The following is a 20,245-nucleotide window of genomic DNA, read 5'->3' as shown; positions in this document are numbered from 1 at the left end:
CTGAGCAGGGCAGGGGCTTGGCAAGTGTTGCCTTCACTCACTGACCTTTCCTCTCCGGATGGAGGCTCAGGTTTCAGCCTGCTGTGAGGGACGCTATCCTGTGGTACCAGGAGACTGAAAGTACCCTCTTTCCCCTTGGTCACATGCTGTGATCGCCCAACTGCAGGGCAAAGGGTCAGACAGGGCCTGCAGCCGTTGTCCAAGGAGATAAGTGTCACAGGCAGCCTGTCTCCTCCACCCTAGTCTCAGAATATCTCTTTTATGTCTGAAAGATCCCTGAAAACGCTAAAGGTCAAAGATTAATCAAGGGCTGGGTTCTTGTATGTATAGGCTCAGGCAGGACAGAAGACACCCACAGTAAGTTAATTTGACAAATTGTCCCTTCCTCAAACATCTCCATCCCCCCAGGAACACTGTGGAGAAGTCTTTCTGGCTGCCTGGATAAGGTCCCTTTGTGTTTTCTATGCCAACCACATTCCTCCTCCCCGCCCTTGCCCTCTCCTCCCCTTGGTGAGGATGGTTTTCTTCTCTGCATGATGAGATCATGACCTGGGTCTTTATTCTGTAATCCTTACCAATCCTCGAGCCACAAGGGTGTTGTTTCCTAATCTTCCTTTCATAGATCAGTCTCCTGTATCCTTTAGTCATTATTGTTTGTATCTGTTTGAACTTCTGGGTCCCAGGGGCCTGGCCTTGTACCCAGAGGCCCTAGAGAGAAGTTGAGATTACAGGCCCAGTTGCTTGGAGTGATTTAGGTTGAATTGTTACCAGGCATGTGATCCTGAAATCCTTATTGAATTGAGCAAGATAAACCCAGTGTGTGTTTATCAGGACATCTCGGTCCATACAGAACATTTACAAAATGTTCTCCCCATTCGGGCATATGAAATCCTTCCTCTGACAACATGTTTTGGTTCTCCTTCTATGACACTGTCTTGGATAAAAGCTCCTCCACTAGGAGTCAAGGGTTCCTACCCTTGAAGTTATGCTTCCTGCTGCTCTTTTGACTTTGTGAAACCAACTGAGGAGTTTCCTGGGGAGCTGGGGAGATTGATATGCATCATAGAATGTGTAGACTGAGATGAGATTGGAGGACTGATGAATTGTGTCATTTTCTTTTTCAAGTATTAAGTATTTGTTGAGCACCTACTATTTGCAGGCACTACTGTGATATGCCCTGGGGTTAAAAATATGAAAAAGTCACAGTCCCACCCTCCTAGTCTACAAGGAGACAGAGAAAAAGAAACAGATAATTGTAATACAAAGAAATACGTGCCAACCTTATTAACAAAGTGGTCTGGGAGTAGAAAGGAGGGGCAAACTTTGTTCCTTGCCTACAAAACACGGCTGATACATCTTACCTGGCAGGCACCTTGTCAGGAATAAATAAAATAATAAAGACTCACGGATCAGGTGACATTTGAGCTGGATCTTGAAAGCTGAGGAGCTTGCCAGGTAGAAACAGCTCAGGGAGGAAGGTTACAGATGGATAATAATGTCAGGTCCTTACCCTGCAGAAATGTTCTCAGAATCAAGTAAGGTTGGAAAGTACTTGAAAAGTAAAAGCACAGTTTCAGTTTAAGGTAATGATATAACTTGATCAGCTGTTCAAGTGAAGTTAGAGGCCTGATTAGAGGCTTGAGAAGAGAGTCTCGTGCTTTTACATGTATGGCTTGTACCCTTGGAGGACTAGGGGGCGTCCTGGTCACTGTTTCAGGGGAAAAGGAAGCAAGAGGATTTTAATTTTTTTCCCACATTTTCAAGTACTTCATAACCACCAGGAAGTTGGGTTCCCACAGCCCCTGGTCTCCCATAAGTTGCTTAAGGAGTGTGGCAGTAAAACTGTCCTACAGCTCAGCCTCTGAGCTCTCCGCCAGCCCTTGGAGGTTCCATGTTGTTGGTGTCTCTATGGGAGCCCTGTGACTCCAAGCCCTCCATGCCACCAAAGAAGATATAGGGATGGTGGCAAATAAGCACATGAAAACATGCTCAACAGCATTATTCTCTAGGGAAATGCAAACCAAAACCTCAGTGAAATACCACTACACATCCTTTAGAATGGTCACACATTTTTTGTTTAATATTCCATTTTATATATGTACCACATCTTTTATTTATTTATTTATTTATTTTGTCTGTACTGGGTCTTAGTTGTGGCATGTGGGCTTCTTAGTTGCAGCATGCATGCGGGATCTAGTTCCCTGACCAGGGGTTGAACCTGGGCCCCCTGCATTGGGAACGTGGAGTCTTACCCACTGGACCACCAAGCAAGTCCCTAGAATGGTCAGACTTTTGAAGCCAACAATACCAAATGCTGGCAAGGATGCAGAGCAACAGGACTGTGCACTGCTGGTGGGAATGCAAAATGATATAACCACTTTGGAAAACAGTTTGGCAATTTCCTATAAAGTCGAACACATTCACCATATGACCCAGGATCCCATTCCTGGGTATTTACTCAAAAGAAATGAAAACTCCCCTCAAAGACATCTATGATCCACTAGAAAACTTCTATGCAAGTGTTTATAACTGCTTTATTTATAATAGCCCCAAACTGGGAGCCACCCAAATGTCTATCAGCCGGTGAATAGAAGACTAATATGTTCATATAATGGAGTACTACTTGACAATAAAAGGGAACTATTAATATACATAGCAACATGAATGGATCTCAGAAGTACCATGTTAAGTGAAATAAGCCAGACACAAAAGGCTACATACTGTATGATTCCATTTACGTGACATTCCGGAAAAGGGACAGAAAGCAAATTGGTGGTTTCCAGAGGTAAGGGAAAGGGACTGACCTCAAAGGAGTACAATATACAAGAGAACTTTCTGGGGTGTTGGAAATGTTCTATATAGAGGGTGTGGTAGTGATTAAACAATACATTTGTCAAATCTCATCAAACTATCCACTTAGAAAAATGAATTTTACTAAATGTAAATTATAACGTGATCAACCTAAGTAACAAAGGATTTCACTAAACCTTGTTGCCCTAAAATCAGGTTCAGGAAGATGACATCCAGGATCCTACCACCTGCTCAGGGCTCCTCTTGAACATACAGTATCTTGAAAACAGAGCCCACACTCATGCCCTGATGAGAGGCTTGATTTTTCCCCAAAGCCAGTGCCCGCACTTCCATGCTCACTTCTGGCTTCCAGCCCTGGGCAGGGCATGTTCTGACCAAGCTCTAATTTGTGGCACGTAATCCCCATTTGTAACCCAACCTACTATCCTGGCCAAAGTTTCTGGACACTGGGGCTGAGCTTGCGGCATTTTTGGCTCACCCGTTACAGTCTTATCATCAGGAGCAAGGAGCGTTTCTGCTTCTGTGCAGAGGGGTCCTGTAGCCTCCTTATGGCCCTGAGGGTATGTTTGGGGGTCTGTCATTTCAGTGCTCCTCACATGGGTCAACTGCTCCAGTGTGCGGTGGGCCACCCGGGTTCAAGACGTTTTCACAGCTGGGAAGCTCCTGGCCCTGGGCCTGATCATCGTCATGGGAGTTGTACAGATCTGCAAAGGTGGGTGTCATCAGAACTCGCCACCCCTTGTGTGTACACATACCTCACACTGTCTTTGGATGTGTACACACCCTGAGATGTCCCAGTTCTCTCCTTGAATGAGTTTTCTTCTTCACTTGCTTGACAAAGGGGACGAGAAACCATTTTCTCCACGGTGGCCGGGAGCTGGGCACACCCCCCACGGTGTGCAGAGTTCAGTCCTCCCATGCTGATCTCATGGCTCCAGCACAGGTAGATGAAGATTCCAGATTTCTGGAATACTACTGCCCTTTTGTCCCAGCTCCAGGGAAGCTCTTTGTATCTTATATTTTATCTTGTCCATATCTTAAAATGGGAGACAGAGGAGCTTTTTATACGTTTTCAAAATTACTCATAATCTCTACAGGAGAGAGCTCTACATTCCTGGGGCCCCTGCCAACATTCCCCATTGGATTTGACCCTTTCCAAGCCCGAGCCTGTATTTGGTTTCCATGGGACCTGTGGCAGCACTAGACTCTGCCCAGTGTCACTGGCTCCTGGAGAAAGTCAGATGACAAACAGGGAGAACTCCCACCCACCCACAAGCTCTGGAGGTGGTGTGGGGTGCCTGGATTTTGACTCCAGGAAACATAATTAAGCTTCTGCTGTATAACGTGTCTAATTATTTTCATCCATTGGATTAAATGCATTAGCAGGTTGTATTGTTTTCGGGAACTTAGACTTAAAGAAATCACTGGGTTGTCTTTTCGAAGATAAAGACAGCCCAGTCTTTATTGGGACCTCCTAATCTGGTCCCAGTGCTTTCTCCTGATCACTCTCATCTCATTATTTCCTGTCCAAATCCTTGATTATGGATGAAGATGTAAAGTGTGGTCAGCTACTCAGTATCTTACTACGACCTTAATCAGCAGCCTTTCTTGAGGATCCACTGTGTGCAGGATATTGTGCTGAGGGCTGGGAAGGCCATTGAAAAGCTCCTCGCTGAAGAATCCGTGTCTTCAGGAGATCTATTCCATGAAAGGGGAGACCAAACACACACCTTAGGAAGAGACAGGAGGATATTGACAAAGAAAGCAGAACAAGCTTGAGCTAATAATAGCATCACGGAAGCTTATGTTTGAGTGTTTGTTGTTCTTGGTGCTTTTTCTCCATAAAAATGTACCAACTTAGATATGAGGGAAGGTGATCAGGAGATTGCCAGTGACTCCAATCCTGCATCTCTGAATCCCGGCAAGCCAGTTCCAATTTACCCTACCCTGCCCAGTAACCTCCCCTGACCTTTCTTTCCAAGGAACTCTGCTTTTTAAAAAAGGAACATTCAGAACTGTGCTTTTGGACTCATCATTACCATGTCCTGGGGGGTCCTAGGCCTCTACTTCTCTGCTCCTTTCGGCCCCGCTTCTCCAATATGTGGCCTTCACTGGAAACTGGGGCCTGCCAAGTTCTGACGTGTCTCTCTGAGCAGCCTCCTGTCCCTGTGTCCACAGGACAGTACTTCTGGCTGGAGCCAAAGAACGCATTTGAGAATTTCCAAGAACCTGACATCGGCCTCATCGCGCTGGCTTTCCTTCAGGGCTCCTTTGCCTATGGGGGCTGGAACTTTCTAAATTACGTGACGGAGGAGCTTGTCGATCCCTACAAGTGAGTTGCAGTAGCCCAGCTCTCCCTCTCCCCCTTCAAAATCCATGGCACCTGCCACTGGAAAGAGGGAGCCACAGGTCCTACTTCTCCCCTCAGTCCCCTTCTGACCATGACCTGGTCTATCCTGAAGAACCAGTTCATCTCCCAGGAACTTAGACCATTTGTCACCCAACTTACCAGGAGAAAAATGATCCAGTGACTATGCCAGAGCAGGTGAAAAGCTGAAAAAAATGGTGCTGAGATAACACCCCTGTCTTAGAGAATGAAATGTGCCCTGAGAGGATTCCAGGCATCTTACTCATCTGTCTCATGACAGGCAGGTCTTTGTATCTTGAGGTGTGTGTTCGGGGAGCGGGGGGAGTGCATGGTGGAGATTCTGGTCAGGAAGAGATCAACAGGTATGGAGCATATTCCCAACCTAAGCTGTTTCATTTCCTTTCAATTATCCTGCCCATATGGAGACAAAATCCACCCCCCAGGGAGAGGGAGCATCGCAGAAGGCTGCAAGGACAACTTCGTGCAGAAAGACAGAAGGCACTCCCTGGACCCCATGACGAAGCAGGTGGTCCCAGGTGCCAGACCTTCCCCCCTCTCACCTCCTCTCCCTCTACAGGAACCTTCCCAGAGCCATCTTCATCTCCATCCCACTGGTCACATTTGTGTATGTCTTTGCCAATGTCGCTTATGTCACTGCAATGTCCCCCCAGGAGCTGCTGGCATCAAACGCAGTCGCTGTGGTAAGAAATCAAACTCGGGAGGGATAAACTAGGAGGATGGGATTAACAGATATGCACTACTATATATAAAATAGATAAGCAATAAGGACCTACTGTATAGCACGGGGAACTATACTCAATATCTTGTAATAACCTGTAATGGAAAAGAATCTGAAAAGGAAGATATTTATATCTTTATATATATAGATTATATATAAATATATATATAGCTGAATCACTTTGCTGTACACCTGAAACACTGTAAATCAACTATACTTCAATTTTAAAAAAGGAAAGAAAGAAATCAAACTCACATGCCCTCAAACTGGGAATGATGATATAGACTTGCAGGCTTAGCCCCTCTCACTTTCCTCTGATCCATGGCTTTGTGGGACTGGAAGTCTTCTTAGGTCCTCAGGGCAGAAGCCATGTCTTCAGGTGCCCAGAAGCAATCGGATGGCCAGGTTGTGATGGGCAGCTACAGCGGCAGAACTGAGTCATTGTCACAGACTGTATGGCCTACAAAACGGAAATATTTACTATCTGACTCTACAAAAAAAAGTTTGCTAACTCCTGATCTAGGGCACTTTAAACTTTCATTTATTTATTTATTTATTTAGGCTGCGTTGGGTCTTCGCTGCTGCGCGTGGGCTTCCTCTAGTTGCGGCGAGCAGGGGCTACTCCTCGTTGTGGTGCGCGGGCTTCTCATTGTGGTGGCTTCTCTTGTTGCGGAGCACAGGCTCTAGGCGCGTGGGCTTCAGTAGTTGCGGCACATGGGCTCAGTAGTTGTGGCTCACAGACTTAGTTGCTCCACGGCATGTGGGGTCTTCCCGGACCAGAGCTCGAACCCATGTCCCCTGCATTGGCAGGTGGATTCTTAACCACTGCGCCACCAGGGAAGTCCTTAGGGCAGTTTAAACTTTAAATATGATGATTGTATAAAGGAGATGCGCTCCTCCTCAGAAAGACATAATCTTGCACAAGACTCGTAGTTTCTCTCTGCCTCCGTATCCTTCCCTCATTAGGGAAAAGCATATGCAGTTTGTGCTCTTTGGGGAAAGAGATCTTACAGGTCCAAGGAATTGGGGTCCTTGATATCCGGGAAAGACCTGGGAGCCATGCAGTTCCCTCATGTGGCTTCACCTGGGCCACGGCCCCACCCTGCCACTGTCATCATGTGTCTCATCTCTGAAGACCATAAAAAAAGAGGCCCTCCACTGTCCCGTGGCAGCCTGTTCACATGACCACTAACCCTCCCCAGCAGGACAGCTCTTCTAAACAACCCCTTCCTCATAATGTGCTATAAATTATATATAAATATAAATGTGCTATAAATCAGGTGTGTACTTGGCTCAGAGAATGTAGAAAAAGCTGATTCCCCAACATTTTATATCCTTTCTTTTTTTAAAAAATAAATTTATTTATTTATTTATTTTTGGCTGTGTTGGGTCTTCGTTGCGCACGGGCTTTTCTCTAGTTGCGGCGAGCAGGGGCTACTCCTCGTTGTGGTGCGCAGGCTTCTCACTGCAGTGGCTTCTCTTGTTGCGGAGCATGGCCTCTAGGCGTGCGGGCTTCAGTAGTTGTGGCTCATGGGTTCTAGAGCGCAAGCTCAGTAGTTGTAGCGCACGGGCTTAGTTGTTCCGCGGCATGTGGGATCTTCCTGGACCAGGGATCGAACCCGTGTCCCCTGCGTTGGCAGGTGGATTCCTAATCACTGCGCCACCAGGGAAGTCCCTATATCCTTTCAATACATGAAGACTAATCTATAGCTTCACCACCTTTTATTTCTTGGCCTACGTAGTGGTTTGTTCTTATCACTTCCCCCACACACAATATCTTTTGTTTCTATGAATTAGGATTTATCTCTGTTTTACAGATGGGAAGACTGAGGCTCAAAGATTAAGAACTTTGCTCAATGTCTCACAGCTCCTAAATGTTGGGCTAAGATTTGAAACCCAGCCTGCCTGAGTCGCTCTAGTATAATGTACGCGAGGCCTGGACTTACACAGCTGGTTTCCGGTCCTGGCCCTCCACTTCCTGGGTGTGTGATCTTAGGCAAACTGTTTAATTGCTTTGTGCCTCAATTTCATTATCCATAAAACAAGGACAGCAAATGTTAGTTGTTTATTGTTATTATCACCACCATACACAGTCTCATTCATTAGTTAGTCAGTCCCAAACATTACTGAATCCCCACTGTGTAGTCATCACCAAGGGAAGTAGGGGTGCAGGAGGGGCTGGGGCAGGGAAGCTGTGGTCCCTCCTCTCAAGGACTTCAGCAGGGGTGGGTTTGGGAGGGAACACTCCCAGCAGTGACATGCAGGTGGGAGGCTGTGACCTCTCCTTTTATGCTCACCCCCTTGTTTTCTCTCCCAGACTTTTGGAGAGAAGCTCCTAGGGGTCATGGCCTGGATCATGCCCATCTCCGTCGCCCTGTCCACATTTGGAGGAGTCAATGGGTCCCTCTTCACCTCCTCCCGGTGAGTGCCGTCCAGGCCCTTCCTGGGCCAGAGGCCACTCTGCTGTGCATATTGCTCTGTGTATATGTGGGAGGCTTGTCTCCGTCAGCGGGGTTCTGTATGGCCATCTGGGTGGTGACCTTGCAGGGGGTGATTGCTCACACGAAGGCGTGTGCGTGTGTCTGTGTGGACACAGAGGAGCCTGTGCTGCTCGTGTGGTGACGCACGACGTGTGTGGCTTTAGCTGCGGTGGCAAGAAGCGCCATCCCACCTCGTGTCCAGGGGAGCAGAGCTGAGGAGCCCCCAGGCTGTGTGCTTGGCAACAGAACAGTGCCTTGCCTGCAGCCTCTGAGCCCCTTTCCCACTTGCCTGGAAGCAGGCTGTGCTGGCTGGAAAGGAACCCCGCTCTGAAAGGGACCAGGGAGGGACCCATGCCTGGGGCCTCTGGCTGGCCTCTCATGAAAGTTCTGGGCCCAGATTGCAGATGGAATGGGCTCATCTCTGAGTGCCCTGAGGGTGCAGGCTCCTCCCTGTTAAACTGACAGGTGGCTGTAGGAGGCCCTAGTGTGGCCACCCATGAGACGCGGATAGGGGTGTGAAGTGAGATGGGTGGGGAAGAACAGAAGGAAAGCATTTGTCCAAAGCCGCGTCCCCTACCCCAGACACTCAGGAAAGCCCGAAGCATGAATGGGCCCAGGAGTCCCTAGCCCCCGCCTGCACACATCCGGACGTCTGCCCCCTTCTTAACGTCCCTTTTTGCTGTCTCCAGAATGGGCGGTTGAGGCTGGCAGATGCTGGATGATTTCCATTGATGTGGTCCAAAGGGTCCTCCCAGGGTTCTTAGAAAGCCCCCCTCCTCCAAGGGCACAGTCCTACTCAAAAGATACAGCAAAAGCAGTGAGCCCCCGAATTCAGCTGCTTCCAAAGCCAACGTCACATCAGAGAGGAGTTCCTGTGACATGACAAGGGAGTGTCATGTTTTCAGGACCCAGGGCAAGAAAGAGGGAGTGTGGGCATCCCCCGTACCCCAGGACCCTCCGACACTCACCCACGGCAACCTCGTGTGCGTGTTACACAGGAGCAGTGACCACCTGGAGGCCCCAGCCGAGGGCAAGCGGTGGAAGAGCAGTGACCCATGAGGCTCTCTGGGATCTATTGAAGGAGAGTGACTGGCTCCAGTCACTTTAGAGTGGGGTTTGTCCCTCGGGTAGGCCGAGCAGCGGTCTGCGTGCATGTGGTCCAGCTATGTGTGCATGAGGGAGGCGGCAGCCCGGTGCGCTCGGCCTCGGATTCAGAGGCACAGCTCACCCGGCAGGCCTCCTCAACTCATCTTTCCAGTTCCTTCCATCCTTCCTTTCTTCCTCCCTCCCTTCCCCCCTCCCTCCCTCCCTCCCTCCCTCTGGCCCTTCCTTCCTCCCTCCCTCCTTTTCTTCCTTGCTTCCTCCCTCCCTCTTTCCCTCCTCTCTTCCTCCCTTCCTCCCTTCCTGCCTCCTTCCCTCCTTCTCTCTCTTACTCTTTTGTGTTTGGGGGTATGGAGAGGATGATCCTTCCTGAGAAGTAGGAGCGTGTGTGCATGTGTGTCATGCTTAATGTCATGTCTCCTCTGTGGTCGGCTAGCTGGGCAAGGATTGTCTCTTGTGAGCTTGACTTGCCAATGCTGTTGGACCTGCCAACTCCACTTGGTCCTGGCTGCATGTGGAGGAGGGATGTGAACTTGGGACCCTGGTTATGTGCATGGTGAGGCCCACAGAGCACCTGGGGCTCCACTGGGTGCATGAGGCTGCACTGCAGAGGGCGATGTCGTGTGGCTGCATGAAACTAGTGACACAGGACGAGGTAGTTGATGATGGCAACTGGTGGTGTACATATGGGTACTTGGGACCATAATCGACTCCCATGCTTCTGAGGAGCCGCTGCTGTTAGCTCCACTCTCCACCATACACAAATCACAAAGTGACAGTTCTCTTCAGACCACCCAGTGTGCTGATTCTGTTCCTTTCTGTCCCCATCACACCATCCCCTTCCTCTCAATGCTTAGGTGCTCCTTTCCCTACAAAATCCTAGAAAAAAGGAAACGTGGCCTAATTTCCAATGAAAAGTGGCCTAATTATTTCCTAACAGCTTACAGTATTCTCTCTTTTTCTTAGGAGAGGAAAGAAGAAGAAGGCTGCTCTTTATGTTAAAATTTCTCTTTTTAAAAATAATTTGTAAACATCAATATCCTGGTCGTGATATTGCAGTATAGTTTTGCAATATGTTACCAATGGGAGAACTGGGTGAAGGATGCATAGGGTCGCTCTGCATTATTTCTTACAACTGCATAGGAATCTATGATTATCTCAAAATAAAATTTTATTTTTTTAACTTAAAAAATAATTTTTGGGGGGCTTCCCTGGTGGTGCAGTGGTTGGGAGTCCGCCTGCCGATGCAGGGGACGCGGGTTCGTGCCCCGGTCCGGGAGGATCCCATGTGCCGCAGAGCGGCTGGGCCCGTGAGCCATGGCCGCTGGGCCTGCGCGTCCGGAGCCTGTGCTCCACAGCGGGAGAGGCCACAATGGTGAGAGGCCCGCGTACTGCCAAAAAAAAAAAAAATAATAATAATAATAATAATTTGGGGGGAATTCCCTGGCAGACCAGTGGTTAGGACTCTGTGCTTTCACTGCTGAGGGCCCGGGTTCGACCCCTGGTTGGGGAACTAAGATCCTACAAGCTGCCACGCAGTGCAGCCAAAAACAAAAAAGAAAAAAAAATTTATTCTAATTATAAGTTTCCTATTTTTTAATTTTTTTAATTTATAAAATCTAAAAAAGAAAATTTAAGTTACTCATAATTCTACCACCCAGAGGTAATTGGTTGATATTTTAATGTTTTTACATGCCTGTAAATAATATCTTAGTTAATAGGAATCATACTGCATGGAATCGTACAGTTTTCTATCTTGCTTTTTTCATTTAATGCTATATTGTGAGCATATTCTCACACAATCAATTTTTTTTCAAAAGCATTATGTCTGCATAATATTCCATTTTATAGATATACCATAATTTATGTAATCATCTACTTTATGGCATTTAGGGTATTTCCAATCTTTTTTATCATCACAATATCTGTACACCTTTCACTAACTCTATTCATTTCTTCAGGATTTTTGGGGAGAATAGAATAAGTAGCTTAAGGATATAAATGTTCAGGTATAATTTACATACAATAAAATACACAGATCGTAAGTGTTCAGGTTGATGAGTTTTGACGATTGTAGACAACCATGTAACTACCACTCAGAACAAGATATAGAACATTTCCACATATCCCCCAGGTTCTCACGTGTCCCTTCCTGGTCTACCACCGATTCCCCACCCCACAAAGGCAGCTACTTCCTGAGTAGGATAGGCATGTTTTTAAGGCTTTCCATGTACAGTTTAGTCCCCATGTCTCAAAGAACCTATATCCCTTGAGGAGGAAGGAGGCACATTTTTAAAGGGATTAAGGCTTTAGGCAAAGGAGAGAGGCTACTCCTACAGCGCTCCAGGTTTTGTGAGAGACCCACAGAGTGACAGCACAGTCATCAGTAACCCCAAGCCACCCAGACCACACTCAGGGTCTCCACACTCCAGAATCCATCCACTTATCCACTGACTGCCTCTGGTTTGCCTGCACCTGCCTTGTGAACATGGGTCATTTGGCTAGTGGGCTGGAAGGTGTGCACGAGAAGGCAGGTACCTGGCTGGAGGGGGGATGCTCCTGTGTGGGCAGAGGTGGGCATGGACGAGGGAGCTGGACTAGGGAGGAAGCATCCTTGGATGTCCATGGGCCATCGCAGGCTGACCTGATTTTCTCTCTGCCAGGCTGTTCTTTGCTGGAGCCAGGGAGGGCCACCTTCCCAGTGTGTTGGCCATGATCCACGTGAAGCGCTGCACCCCAATCCCAGCCTTGCTTTTCACAGTAAGGTTCCCTCCCTCTGCCAGCCCTACACACACCCTTCCTCTTTGTGCTGCTTTGAGCTGGGAGTTCACAGTTCCCACACATGCCCCTGTCACCCCTGTGCTCCTGGGTTTCTCTGGGCCTTAAATAATCTGGCAAATGGTATACATGGGCCTGATTAACATCAAGAGATATAGCAAGGAAAGACCCCGAGTCCTGAAATACCTTAAGGTTCCCAGGCTGACTCATTCCGTTCTCCCATACTTTTGGGTCAGACTGAAGTGGCTGCTTCAAGATTTTACAGCCTCACAAAGAAACTTCTTTCTTGGCTCCCCCTGCACCTGTTACCCACAGGGTAGCAGCTTTGGGCCTCTGCTCCTGGCTGATCACTGCGCACTCCCAGCCCTCCCCATCCACCTTCCTGCTTCAGGAGGCTCTGCCAGTCTCTTGGGAAACATCACTGAAACAAATTTGGTCTCAGGGTACACCAAATAAGAAAAATCATAAAGGAAGACTGGTAAACTGGTGAACCGAAAATGGAGAAAAGCAAACTCAGGATGGGAGGGGTAAATGGTAAATGGTGGTAAATGGAGGTGGAATTACCCCGGAGTAGAAGCATTTAGAGGGAGCAAACAGAAGGAACAAAGACTTGTTCCTGATGAGTCTTTGGGATTATTTTTTTTTCTTTCTGGATCCTGACTAAAATATCAAAAATGACTTTGGTTCACCAGAGAAGCAGTTAGACCAGGGTAGTAGAGCTCTCAGGGGTAAAGGGCATTCGCTGTACAACATGAGGGGGAATTTCAGAATGTTCAGATAGATACAGGAGGAAGGTCATCCTGGTTGGTTAGTGGTGAAAGGCAACTGGAGAAGACTCAATGCTCCCGGTGAGCCACAAACTTTTTTCAGTTTAAGCTAATGGTGCAGGCCTATGACTGCAAGGCAAGTACAGTAAGAATCTGGCTTTTTCATCTCTTAAAATCTTCCCGATTATTTCCACCATCGGATCTTACAGGAGAACCGAGCCTTCTGTTGGCCTGAAACAAATTAGCAGAGGGAAAGAACATGGTTCCGAGAGAGCCACTCAGATGATTTTGAAATTAGAAAGTGAATTCTATCAAGAAAACGTCACAGGGATGTTATGAGGGTTACATGAGTTAATATTTGTAGAATGCTAAAGAAAGAACCTGACACTTAAGAAGTGCTATATAACTGTTGATGATTTAAAAAAAAAAAAAAAAAAAAGAAAAGGAAGAAAAATAAATTAGATGACTCAACCAGGAAAAGAGGATGAGGGCAAGAATAAAGCCTTAATCTGCAGTTAACAACCTTCCCTAAGGGATAAAAACAACAAAATTAGCTTGAGCTTCAACCAAGGAAGAAATATAAATGAGACCAGGGTGGCATAGGGCCGGCTGCCACCAGTGTGGCCAGTCCAGTTGTTTACAGCCAATATCTGTTCTGATTGGTTAGTGCCCATGCTGTACCTGCTGTATCTGTGGTTCAATGTTTTGATTATCACCCATGTGGTGAGAAAGAACTTCCTGGTGATGAAAGTGTTAGCAATGACCTGGGTTTCTAGGAGAGGTTGTAAAGTCTCCATTTTGAGAGATCTGCTATAAAATGGCATCGTCTGCCTAGAGGCAGGGGAACAGCCCCGACCAGTAAACAGCTCCTCCAGTCTCCTCATGCCTTTCTGATCACCGATGAGCTTCTCCCACTTCCCCCAGTGCATCTCCACCCTGCTGATGCTTGTCACCAGTGACATGTACACACTTATCAACTATGTGGGCTTCATCAACTACTTCTTCTACGGCGTCACAATTGCTGGACAGATAGTTCTTCGGTGGAAGAAGCCAGACATCCCCCGCCCCATCAAGGTGCGAAAACCTCCCTTTGGGGCCCCTCCCCCTCCTCCACTGGTTCTAACTAAGCTCAGATTTTTACATCACCTTGTTCTCGCTGCTGACTGCAGCTCATCATCTCCATGAGTGTGGGAGACCCTCTGGGAAGCAAAGGCCATGTGTGAATGGGGCAGCCATTTCCATTCTCCACTGGGGACAGGACCAGAGCAAACTGCAGCTGGAGGAATAGGTTAGATGGAGTGATACTTCCATCCTGTCATTCCTTTGTTTCCTATGGCTCTAAAGTCAGCTGATTTTTCCTCGACCTTCTAACCTGACCAGTCTCCTACTCGTCCCTCCAGGTAGCTGGGTTCACTCATGCAATCTCTCCGTCTCATCCCGGAATGAGTTTTCTTCTCCCATCTGCCTCTCCAAATTTTAACCATTTTCCACACTCAGGGACCTCTCTTCCTTGAAGCTTCCCAGTCCACTCCAGCCTTCCGTGATCCTCCCCCTTTTAAACCACTATGGCCCTGCACATAGTAGGGTGCCTGGTGAAACTCTCGATTGTACAAGGAATTTGTGATAGGAGCAGATGGGAGTGCTCAGAACAACATATGCCAGAGTGCTATGGGTTCTCCTGCAAATTAGAAGACTAGGGTATATCCCTGAGCTATTTGAACAATCCTATTCTGGAAACACAGACTAGATGCTTCTAGAAGATTCTGCCAGCTGAGGAGTCGAGGGCTCTCGAAATCTCTCTGCCACTTTCCTACCACTCTTAGAAAGCCTGCTAGAGAGAAGAGGAAGTAGAATAACCCCATCTCCCTACCATACGCATACCCTCTAAGAGGAGAGGACAAGAGGAGAAAGGCAGATGAGTCTAGAGTCTTGAAGACTCTACAGGGGACTCCCACCTGTGGTCACAAGAGGGGGTGGGGCCCACAGACTTTGCTTCTTCCTGAAGTAAATAAGGCCCCGGGCTGCCTTATGCCACACTAGGTTTCCTGATTTCTCTCGTCTTGGCAGAAACTGCTTGAAACAAATTGGGACTGTCCCTGGTGAGAGGGAGGGACATTGGCCACATCCTGCCGGCTGGGGGAGGGGGGCCTGACTGACAGGCCATCTCCTTCTTGCCCCTCACTCATTTCTCCTGCTCTGCTTCTCCCGAGGACCTCAGCAAACATATATCAATATACCAGCAAGCTCATCAACCTACATGGGCTTCTCTGGCTGCTACAGGCACACGGCTGGATGATGAGGCCTTGTCTGATCCCACCTGGGAGGACAATGAGGATTGTCCCCTCCCTAGGCCCCCCATTCCTCTAACTGTCCCACTGCTAACGTTCGCCAACGTCTGTTGACACAGCACTTGCCCCATCAGGGCTCGGGGTGTGGGAGCCACAGAGCTGAGTGAAACCCAGCTTTGCCCTCAAAGCGCTTCCCCGTGGGTGAAGAAGGGGGAAGGTGCCCTGATGCTGGGGGCCATAGGATCCATGCAGGTAACGGTGCCTCTGATCCACAGATCAACCTGCTGTTCCCCATCATCTACTTGCTGTTCTGGGCCTTCCTGCTGGTCTTCAGCCTGTGGTCGGAGCCCGTGGTGTGTGGCATCGGCCTGGCCATCATGCTGACAGGGGTGCCTGTCTATTTCCTGGGTGTTTACTGGCAACACAAGCCCCGGTGTTTCAATAAGTTCATTGGTAAGTTGTTGAAGATTCTGAGTGGTTAGAGGGCCCCCTGGTCTGGAATAGAGTGGTCAGCAGTCTGGCTGGGGAACCCCACCAGGATCAGGAGGCTGGGCCATAGAGCACTGGAGAAAGGGTCGGGACAGGAAAGGGCAGGTGCCTCCCCAGAGACCTCTGAGGAGAGGAGAACAGCGGATATTTCCGCACAGACCTTAGGCCTGCCAGAGTGGCCATCCTATAGCAGCTGTCCTGGGCTGCGTGGAGACCAGGGGACACCCTAGAATTGGCGGTCGGTGGTCATGGAGACTTGAGGAGAAGGAGCGGCCAGCAAACAGGCTGCCCAGAGATGGAGGAGGTAGGTGAGGTGACCGTCTCCTGGAGAGGGAGTCCCCTCTTGGCGCTGGCGGCTCAGCTGAGGCCAAACGCTGCAGCAGGAGAGCTGGGAAGGGCCCTGGTCTGGCTGGCCAAGTTGGTGGGACGCTCAGCGCTGATCTGGTTTCTACGTGGCCTCCTCCTGCAGAGCTGCTGACCCTTGTGAGCCAGAAGATGTGTATGGTTGTGTACCCCAAGGTGGAGGAGGCCTCAGGGACAGAGGAGCTCCATGAGGACATGGAGCAGCAGCAGCAGCCCGCTGCCCCCAACGACAAGGATGCAGAGGAGCCCTGAGGACCACCCCCCCCCTCAGCTGCTTCCCTCCTCCTTCATCCCCCTCTCTGCCCTCCTGCCCTGCCTGGGTCCCCCAAACACACACACACCCCTCTGCCTCTGTCAAGCAGGGGCAGGACCTGGGTGTGGGTGGTGAGAAACTATAAACAAAGATACTGACATTTGGACCCAAAGATCCAGCCTCCTCTCACCCCCTAGGCCTGTGTCTAAAGCAGTGGAGCTTCCAGGGGTGCCCTACACGGCCCTCCCTCCTGGGCCCACACCCTTAGTCGCTTCCTCAGGAACCTGAGTTCAGGGCTGCCTTCCCTCCCCATTCCTGAGGCTGAGGGAGGCCTCAGCTCCAAGAGAAGTGGCAACAACAGTGAGTCACTTGGGGACAGACTCGAGCGAATCTGTCACCATTAAAGGTCAGCTGAAGAGACCCAAATGCCCCTCCCTTCACCAGTGACCTCAGAGGTGATGCTTCCCTCTGCCCCACCCCTCCCCATCCTCCCTCCACACACCCCCACCCCCCAGCCTGGGCCTTCTGTGCAGAGTGAGGTTCCTGTCAGGACAGCATCTCCCCACTGACCTAAGGACCAATGGGCAGGAGGACTGCCCCCTCCCCTAACCCCGGCCGGGCCTGTGGAACAGATTGGGAAAGGCTCAGACTGTAGAAACCCAGCCTTGCCCCTGCCTCCTCCCCCCAACTCAGTGCCAAAGCTTCCTGAAGCCAGAAAGCTGCTTATTTCCAATGTAACGGACGTTTCTCTCCTAATGACAAAGCAGCTCCTCTCTTCCTCCCTCCCACCCCCATGGGAAGGAGCCCGCCACCCTGTTACCCCTGCAGTGATGCTCCAGCACAGCCCCCGGCAGCCGGCGCTGCCGACACCCCCGTCTTGCCCTTCTCCTCCTCTCTGGACTTTGGCTCCTGGGGTGTGAAGGCTCCCCAAGCCCTTCATGCCTGAAAGTCCAGCCAAATCAGCCTTAAGTCACCTCCCATCCAAGAACTGGACCTAAAAATACCCCCTTATTTCCAGCCCTCTGGTCAGACCTGGCATGAAAAGCCTTCCAGGGAGGGAGGGCTATTTCCCATCTCCCCAGAGGTACCCATCCCATCACCTCGGAGACTGTTTGGGAAGAAAGTGTATTCTGAAGGCCAGTTCCTCCCCCAACTCAGATAACCCCTCCCTCCTTTCTGCTCACACCGCTGTCCTGTCTGGACAGCTTCCAAGACAGGATGAGAGGACAGTGGCAGAAGGTACCCACCTTGGAGGCTCTCGGAAAAGCCCGTTCTCTATGGTTTGTAGACTTGTAGCCATCCTGTCCTGCAGGCAGAAGCTGCCATTCCCTGTGCTCCAAAGAAGGTGCTGGTGTTTGCCCTGGGCTCTTGCAGCCTCCTAGCCACACCTGTTGTGCTAAGGACTGGGATTCTTTTATCCCAAGCAGGAGTCCCCCCCTTCCCCCAACTCCCCATCCTGTCTGCTGAAACTGGAAAACCTGGGGAGTCCTCCTGGCCCACTTGGGTCTCCCAGCTTCCCACCCGGCCTGCATTGGTAAGATGCGGGTTTGGTCCAAGTCGTGGTCCCTTCAGAGTGGACTCCAGGCAGACTGGGGCTGGCCCCTGGAGGGTCAGGGGACCATCCTCTTGTTCCCTCTTCTCATTCCTCCAACCTCCTTCAATTATTGTTTTTTGTAAAGTGGATGCCTTACTTTTTGGATAAATATTTTTGAAGCTGGCATTTCTATTTCTTTTGGATTTTTAAGGTTTTGTGTTTTTTTTTCGGGGAGGGTTTTAGTTATACCTGGATAATAATCTTCTGTCTTTGAGTTGGTTTAGGTTTTAGTTGTGTGTTTTGTTTTGTGAGGGTTTTTTTTTTTTCTGTTGATGTAATAAAATTTTAAATGGAAATGAAGTTGGTGGTGTTAATAATTCAATGACCTTCCAAGACAGAGTCGCCAGGCACTTCCTGTCTCTGTCAGGAGGGAGGTCTTTGGTTGCCAGGTTCCTTCCAGGATGGCATTCCTGAAAGCCCTTGCGCTCCATAGCTTCGAGCTGTCCCTGGGCCCAATGCCAGCGCGTTTTAACAGCTCCCTCTCGTTTTGAACCGAAAACGTTCTCATTGCTTCTGTGAAGTCACGAGTGTTAACCTCCTGCCTATGTATTATGCTGAGAGCCTGCAAACTATCTGGGAAGAAGAAACTCATCCCTACCCAGGGTGGGAACATGGGCGACAGACAGCACCAAGCTGAGTGGAGAGAGGGGAAGGCATCAGGAAGGGACAGGCTGAGCCTGTGGAGAGACCCCAGTGAGGGTGGGGGGATAGGCAGTTAGGAGAGCACCCAGCTGGATGCCAGGGGCTTGATGGGAGGGACTGGGAGGTGAGGTGGGGTCCACTCAGCTGTCCGAGTGAAAGACTAGGAGGGCTGAGGGATCAGGAAAGAGGAGGAAGCAGTCAAGGTAAGGACAAGTACCTCCTGGCGCTCTGGGTTAATCGCTGGAGGAAGTTGACAGGATTAGTCCTTGCTCGGAGTCCCTCCTTTGTGGGCAGCCCTCCCAGCTGCCTGTCCTGGGACAGCATCATTCCAGGGCCAGCACTGCTGACAGACATGCGGAGGAGGCAGGGCCGTGGGCGGGGGGTGAGGGGCGTGTGAAGACGTCACCCTTCACCATCTGGAACACTGTGAGGACACTGGCAGGCAAGAGGCCTCCACTCCCAGTCTGGCCCCAACACGCCTGTTTTGTGGCTGGCGTTCTAGACTGAGGCTGGAGGCTTGCCATTCACAGGGGCACAGACACTTGGCTCTGAGACCCAGCCCAGCCACCAAACAGCTGTGTGTCCTTAGGCAAGTCAGTTAACCTATTTAGCCCTTTTAGAGGGATGAAAAAAGAAGACTGAATCTAATCTCAAAGGGTTCCTGAATCTCCCAGCCCATGGCTGTCCCAAAAGAGTGAGAGCAAACTGGGCAGAGGCCAGTCTTGTGCAAGAGGCCCTTCTCCAAGCGTCACATCCCCCTTGGGGATTCCCCCAGTTCCCCAACACACCCTTTTCCTTTCCCCAGGCTGCCTGAGGCTTCCTCATGTCACCCCATTCCAGCAAGTCCAGCCCTCCCCAACCTTTCTCAGTCCCTGGAGACACCTGTCCCTGGGGGCCCCCCTCTCTTTTGTAAGGTGACACTTGCTGATCTTTTCAACCTGCTCAAAAGGGCAAATGTGGGTCTCCTCCTAGGCAACATGCATTTATTTTTAACCTGGGCCTTTACGCTGTCTTAACCCTGTCAGTCACTTTAATGAGAGGAATTTCAGACGCTCTGATCTTGGGGAATTTGGGAGCCTTTGGAGGTCACTGAAATCACAGCTGCTTATGCATTCATTTATTAATGTAGTCAAACAATAAATATTTCTCTAACCATTGTATCCAGGATTTTGCTATACGCTGTGGGAATAGCAAACTTACTCTTGAATTTTCCAAGTCAGCACAGACTTCAAATATTTTGTTTCACTGTCTCCGTAAGAACATTCATGTATGTCAACCCACCTGTCCTTAATTTTAGTTCAGGCAATGTGGTCATCCTAGCTGAAAAAGTATCTGACCTACCTTTAAGGAGCAAATAGTCTTTGGGGGAAAGAAGATAAGAATGCACATGGCACGTATGTGTGCACATCACAGATCACTGCCCACTCTGCCTGTCTGCAGGCAGGGCTGGACCCGACCTGCGCAGTGCCTGGGACCTACGTGCAAAAATACCTGTCCAATTGAGGCTTCAGACAAAGCTGCAGGTAGCGTGTCACTCAGGAGACACAGATAAACCCCTCAGGGGGGCAGTCA

At 49.5% G+C, this 20,245-nt stretch overlaps 1 protein-coding gene across 3 annotated transcripts in view; it reads left to right on the top strand.

The window, feature by feature from the left end:
* SLC7A8 (solute carrier family 7 member 8) overlaps positions 1-18,466 on the top strand; it is a 56,360-nt gene extending 37,894 nt beyond the window's left edge. For 2 of the 3 annotated variants that reach the window (XM_082617601.1, XM_082617602.1), the window contains 8 exons: positions 3,398-3,523; positions 4,990-5,143; positions 5,757-5,880; positions 8,236-8,339; positions 12,163-12,259; positions 13,969-14,118; positions 15,608-15,785; positions 16,291-18,466. In XM_082617601.1, coding sequence (XP_082473727.1) covers positions 3,398-3,523; positions 4,990-5,143; positions 5,757-5,880; positions 8,236-8,339; positions 12,163-12,259; positions 13,969-14,118; positions 15,608-15,785; positions 16,291-16,436 — 1,079 coding nt within the window. In that variant the 3' untranslated portion in view covers positions 16,437-18,466. The remainder of the gene's footprint in view (positions 1-3,397; positions 3,524-4,989; positions 5,144-5,756; positions 5,881-8,235; positions 8,340-12,162; positions 12,260-13,968; positions 14,119-15,607; positions 15,786-16,290) is intronic. The other variant, XM_082617603.1, reaches the window with a different exon arrangement.
* The last annotated feature ends 1,779 nt before the right edge of the window (positions 18,467-20,245 follow it).

Source organism: Mesoplodon mirus, assembly GCF_964341445.2.
Source record: "Mesoplodon mirus genome assembly, chromosome: 4".
Taxonomy (NCBI): domain Eukaryota; kingdom Metazoa; phylum Chordata; class Mammalia; order Artiodactyla; family Ziphiidae; genus Mesoplodon; species Mesoplodon mirus.
The sequence above is the reverse complement of the archived record's forward strand: the minus strand, read 5'-3'. Positions and strand labels throughout refer to the sequence as shown.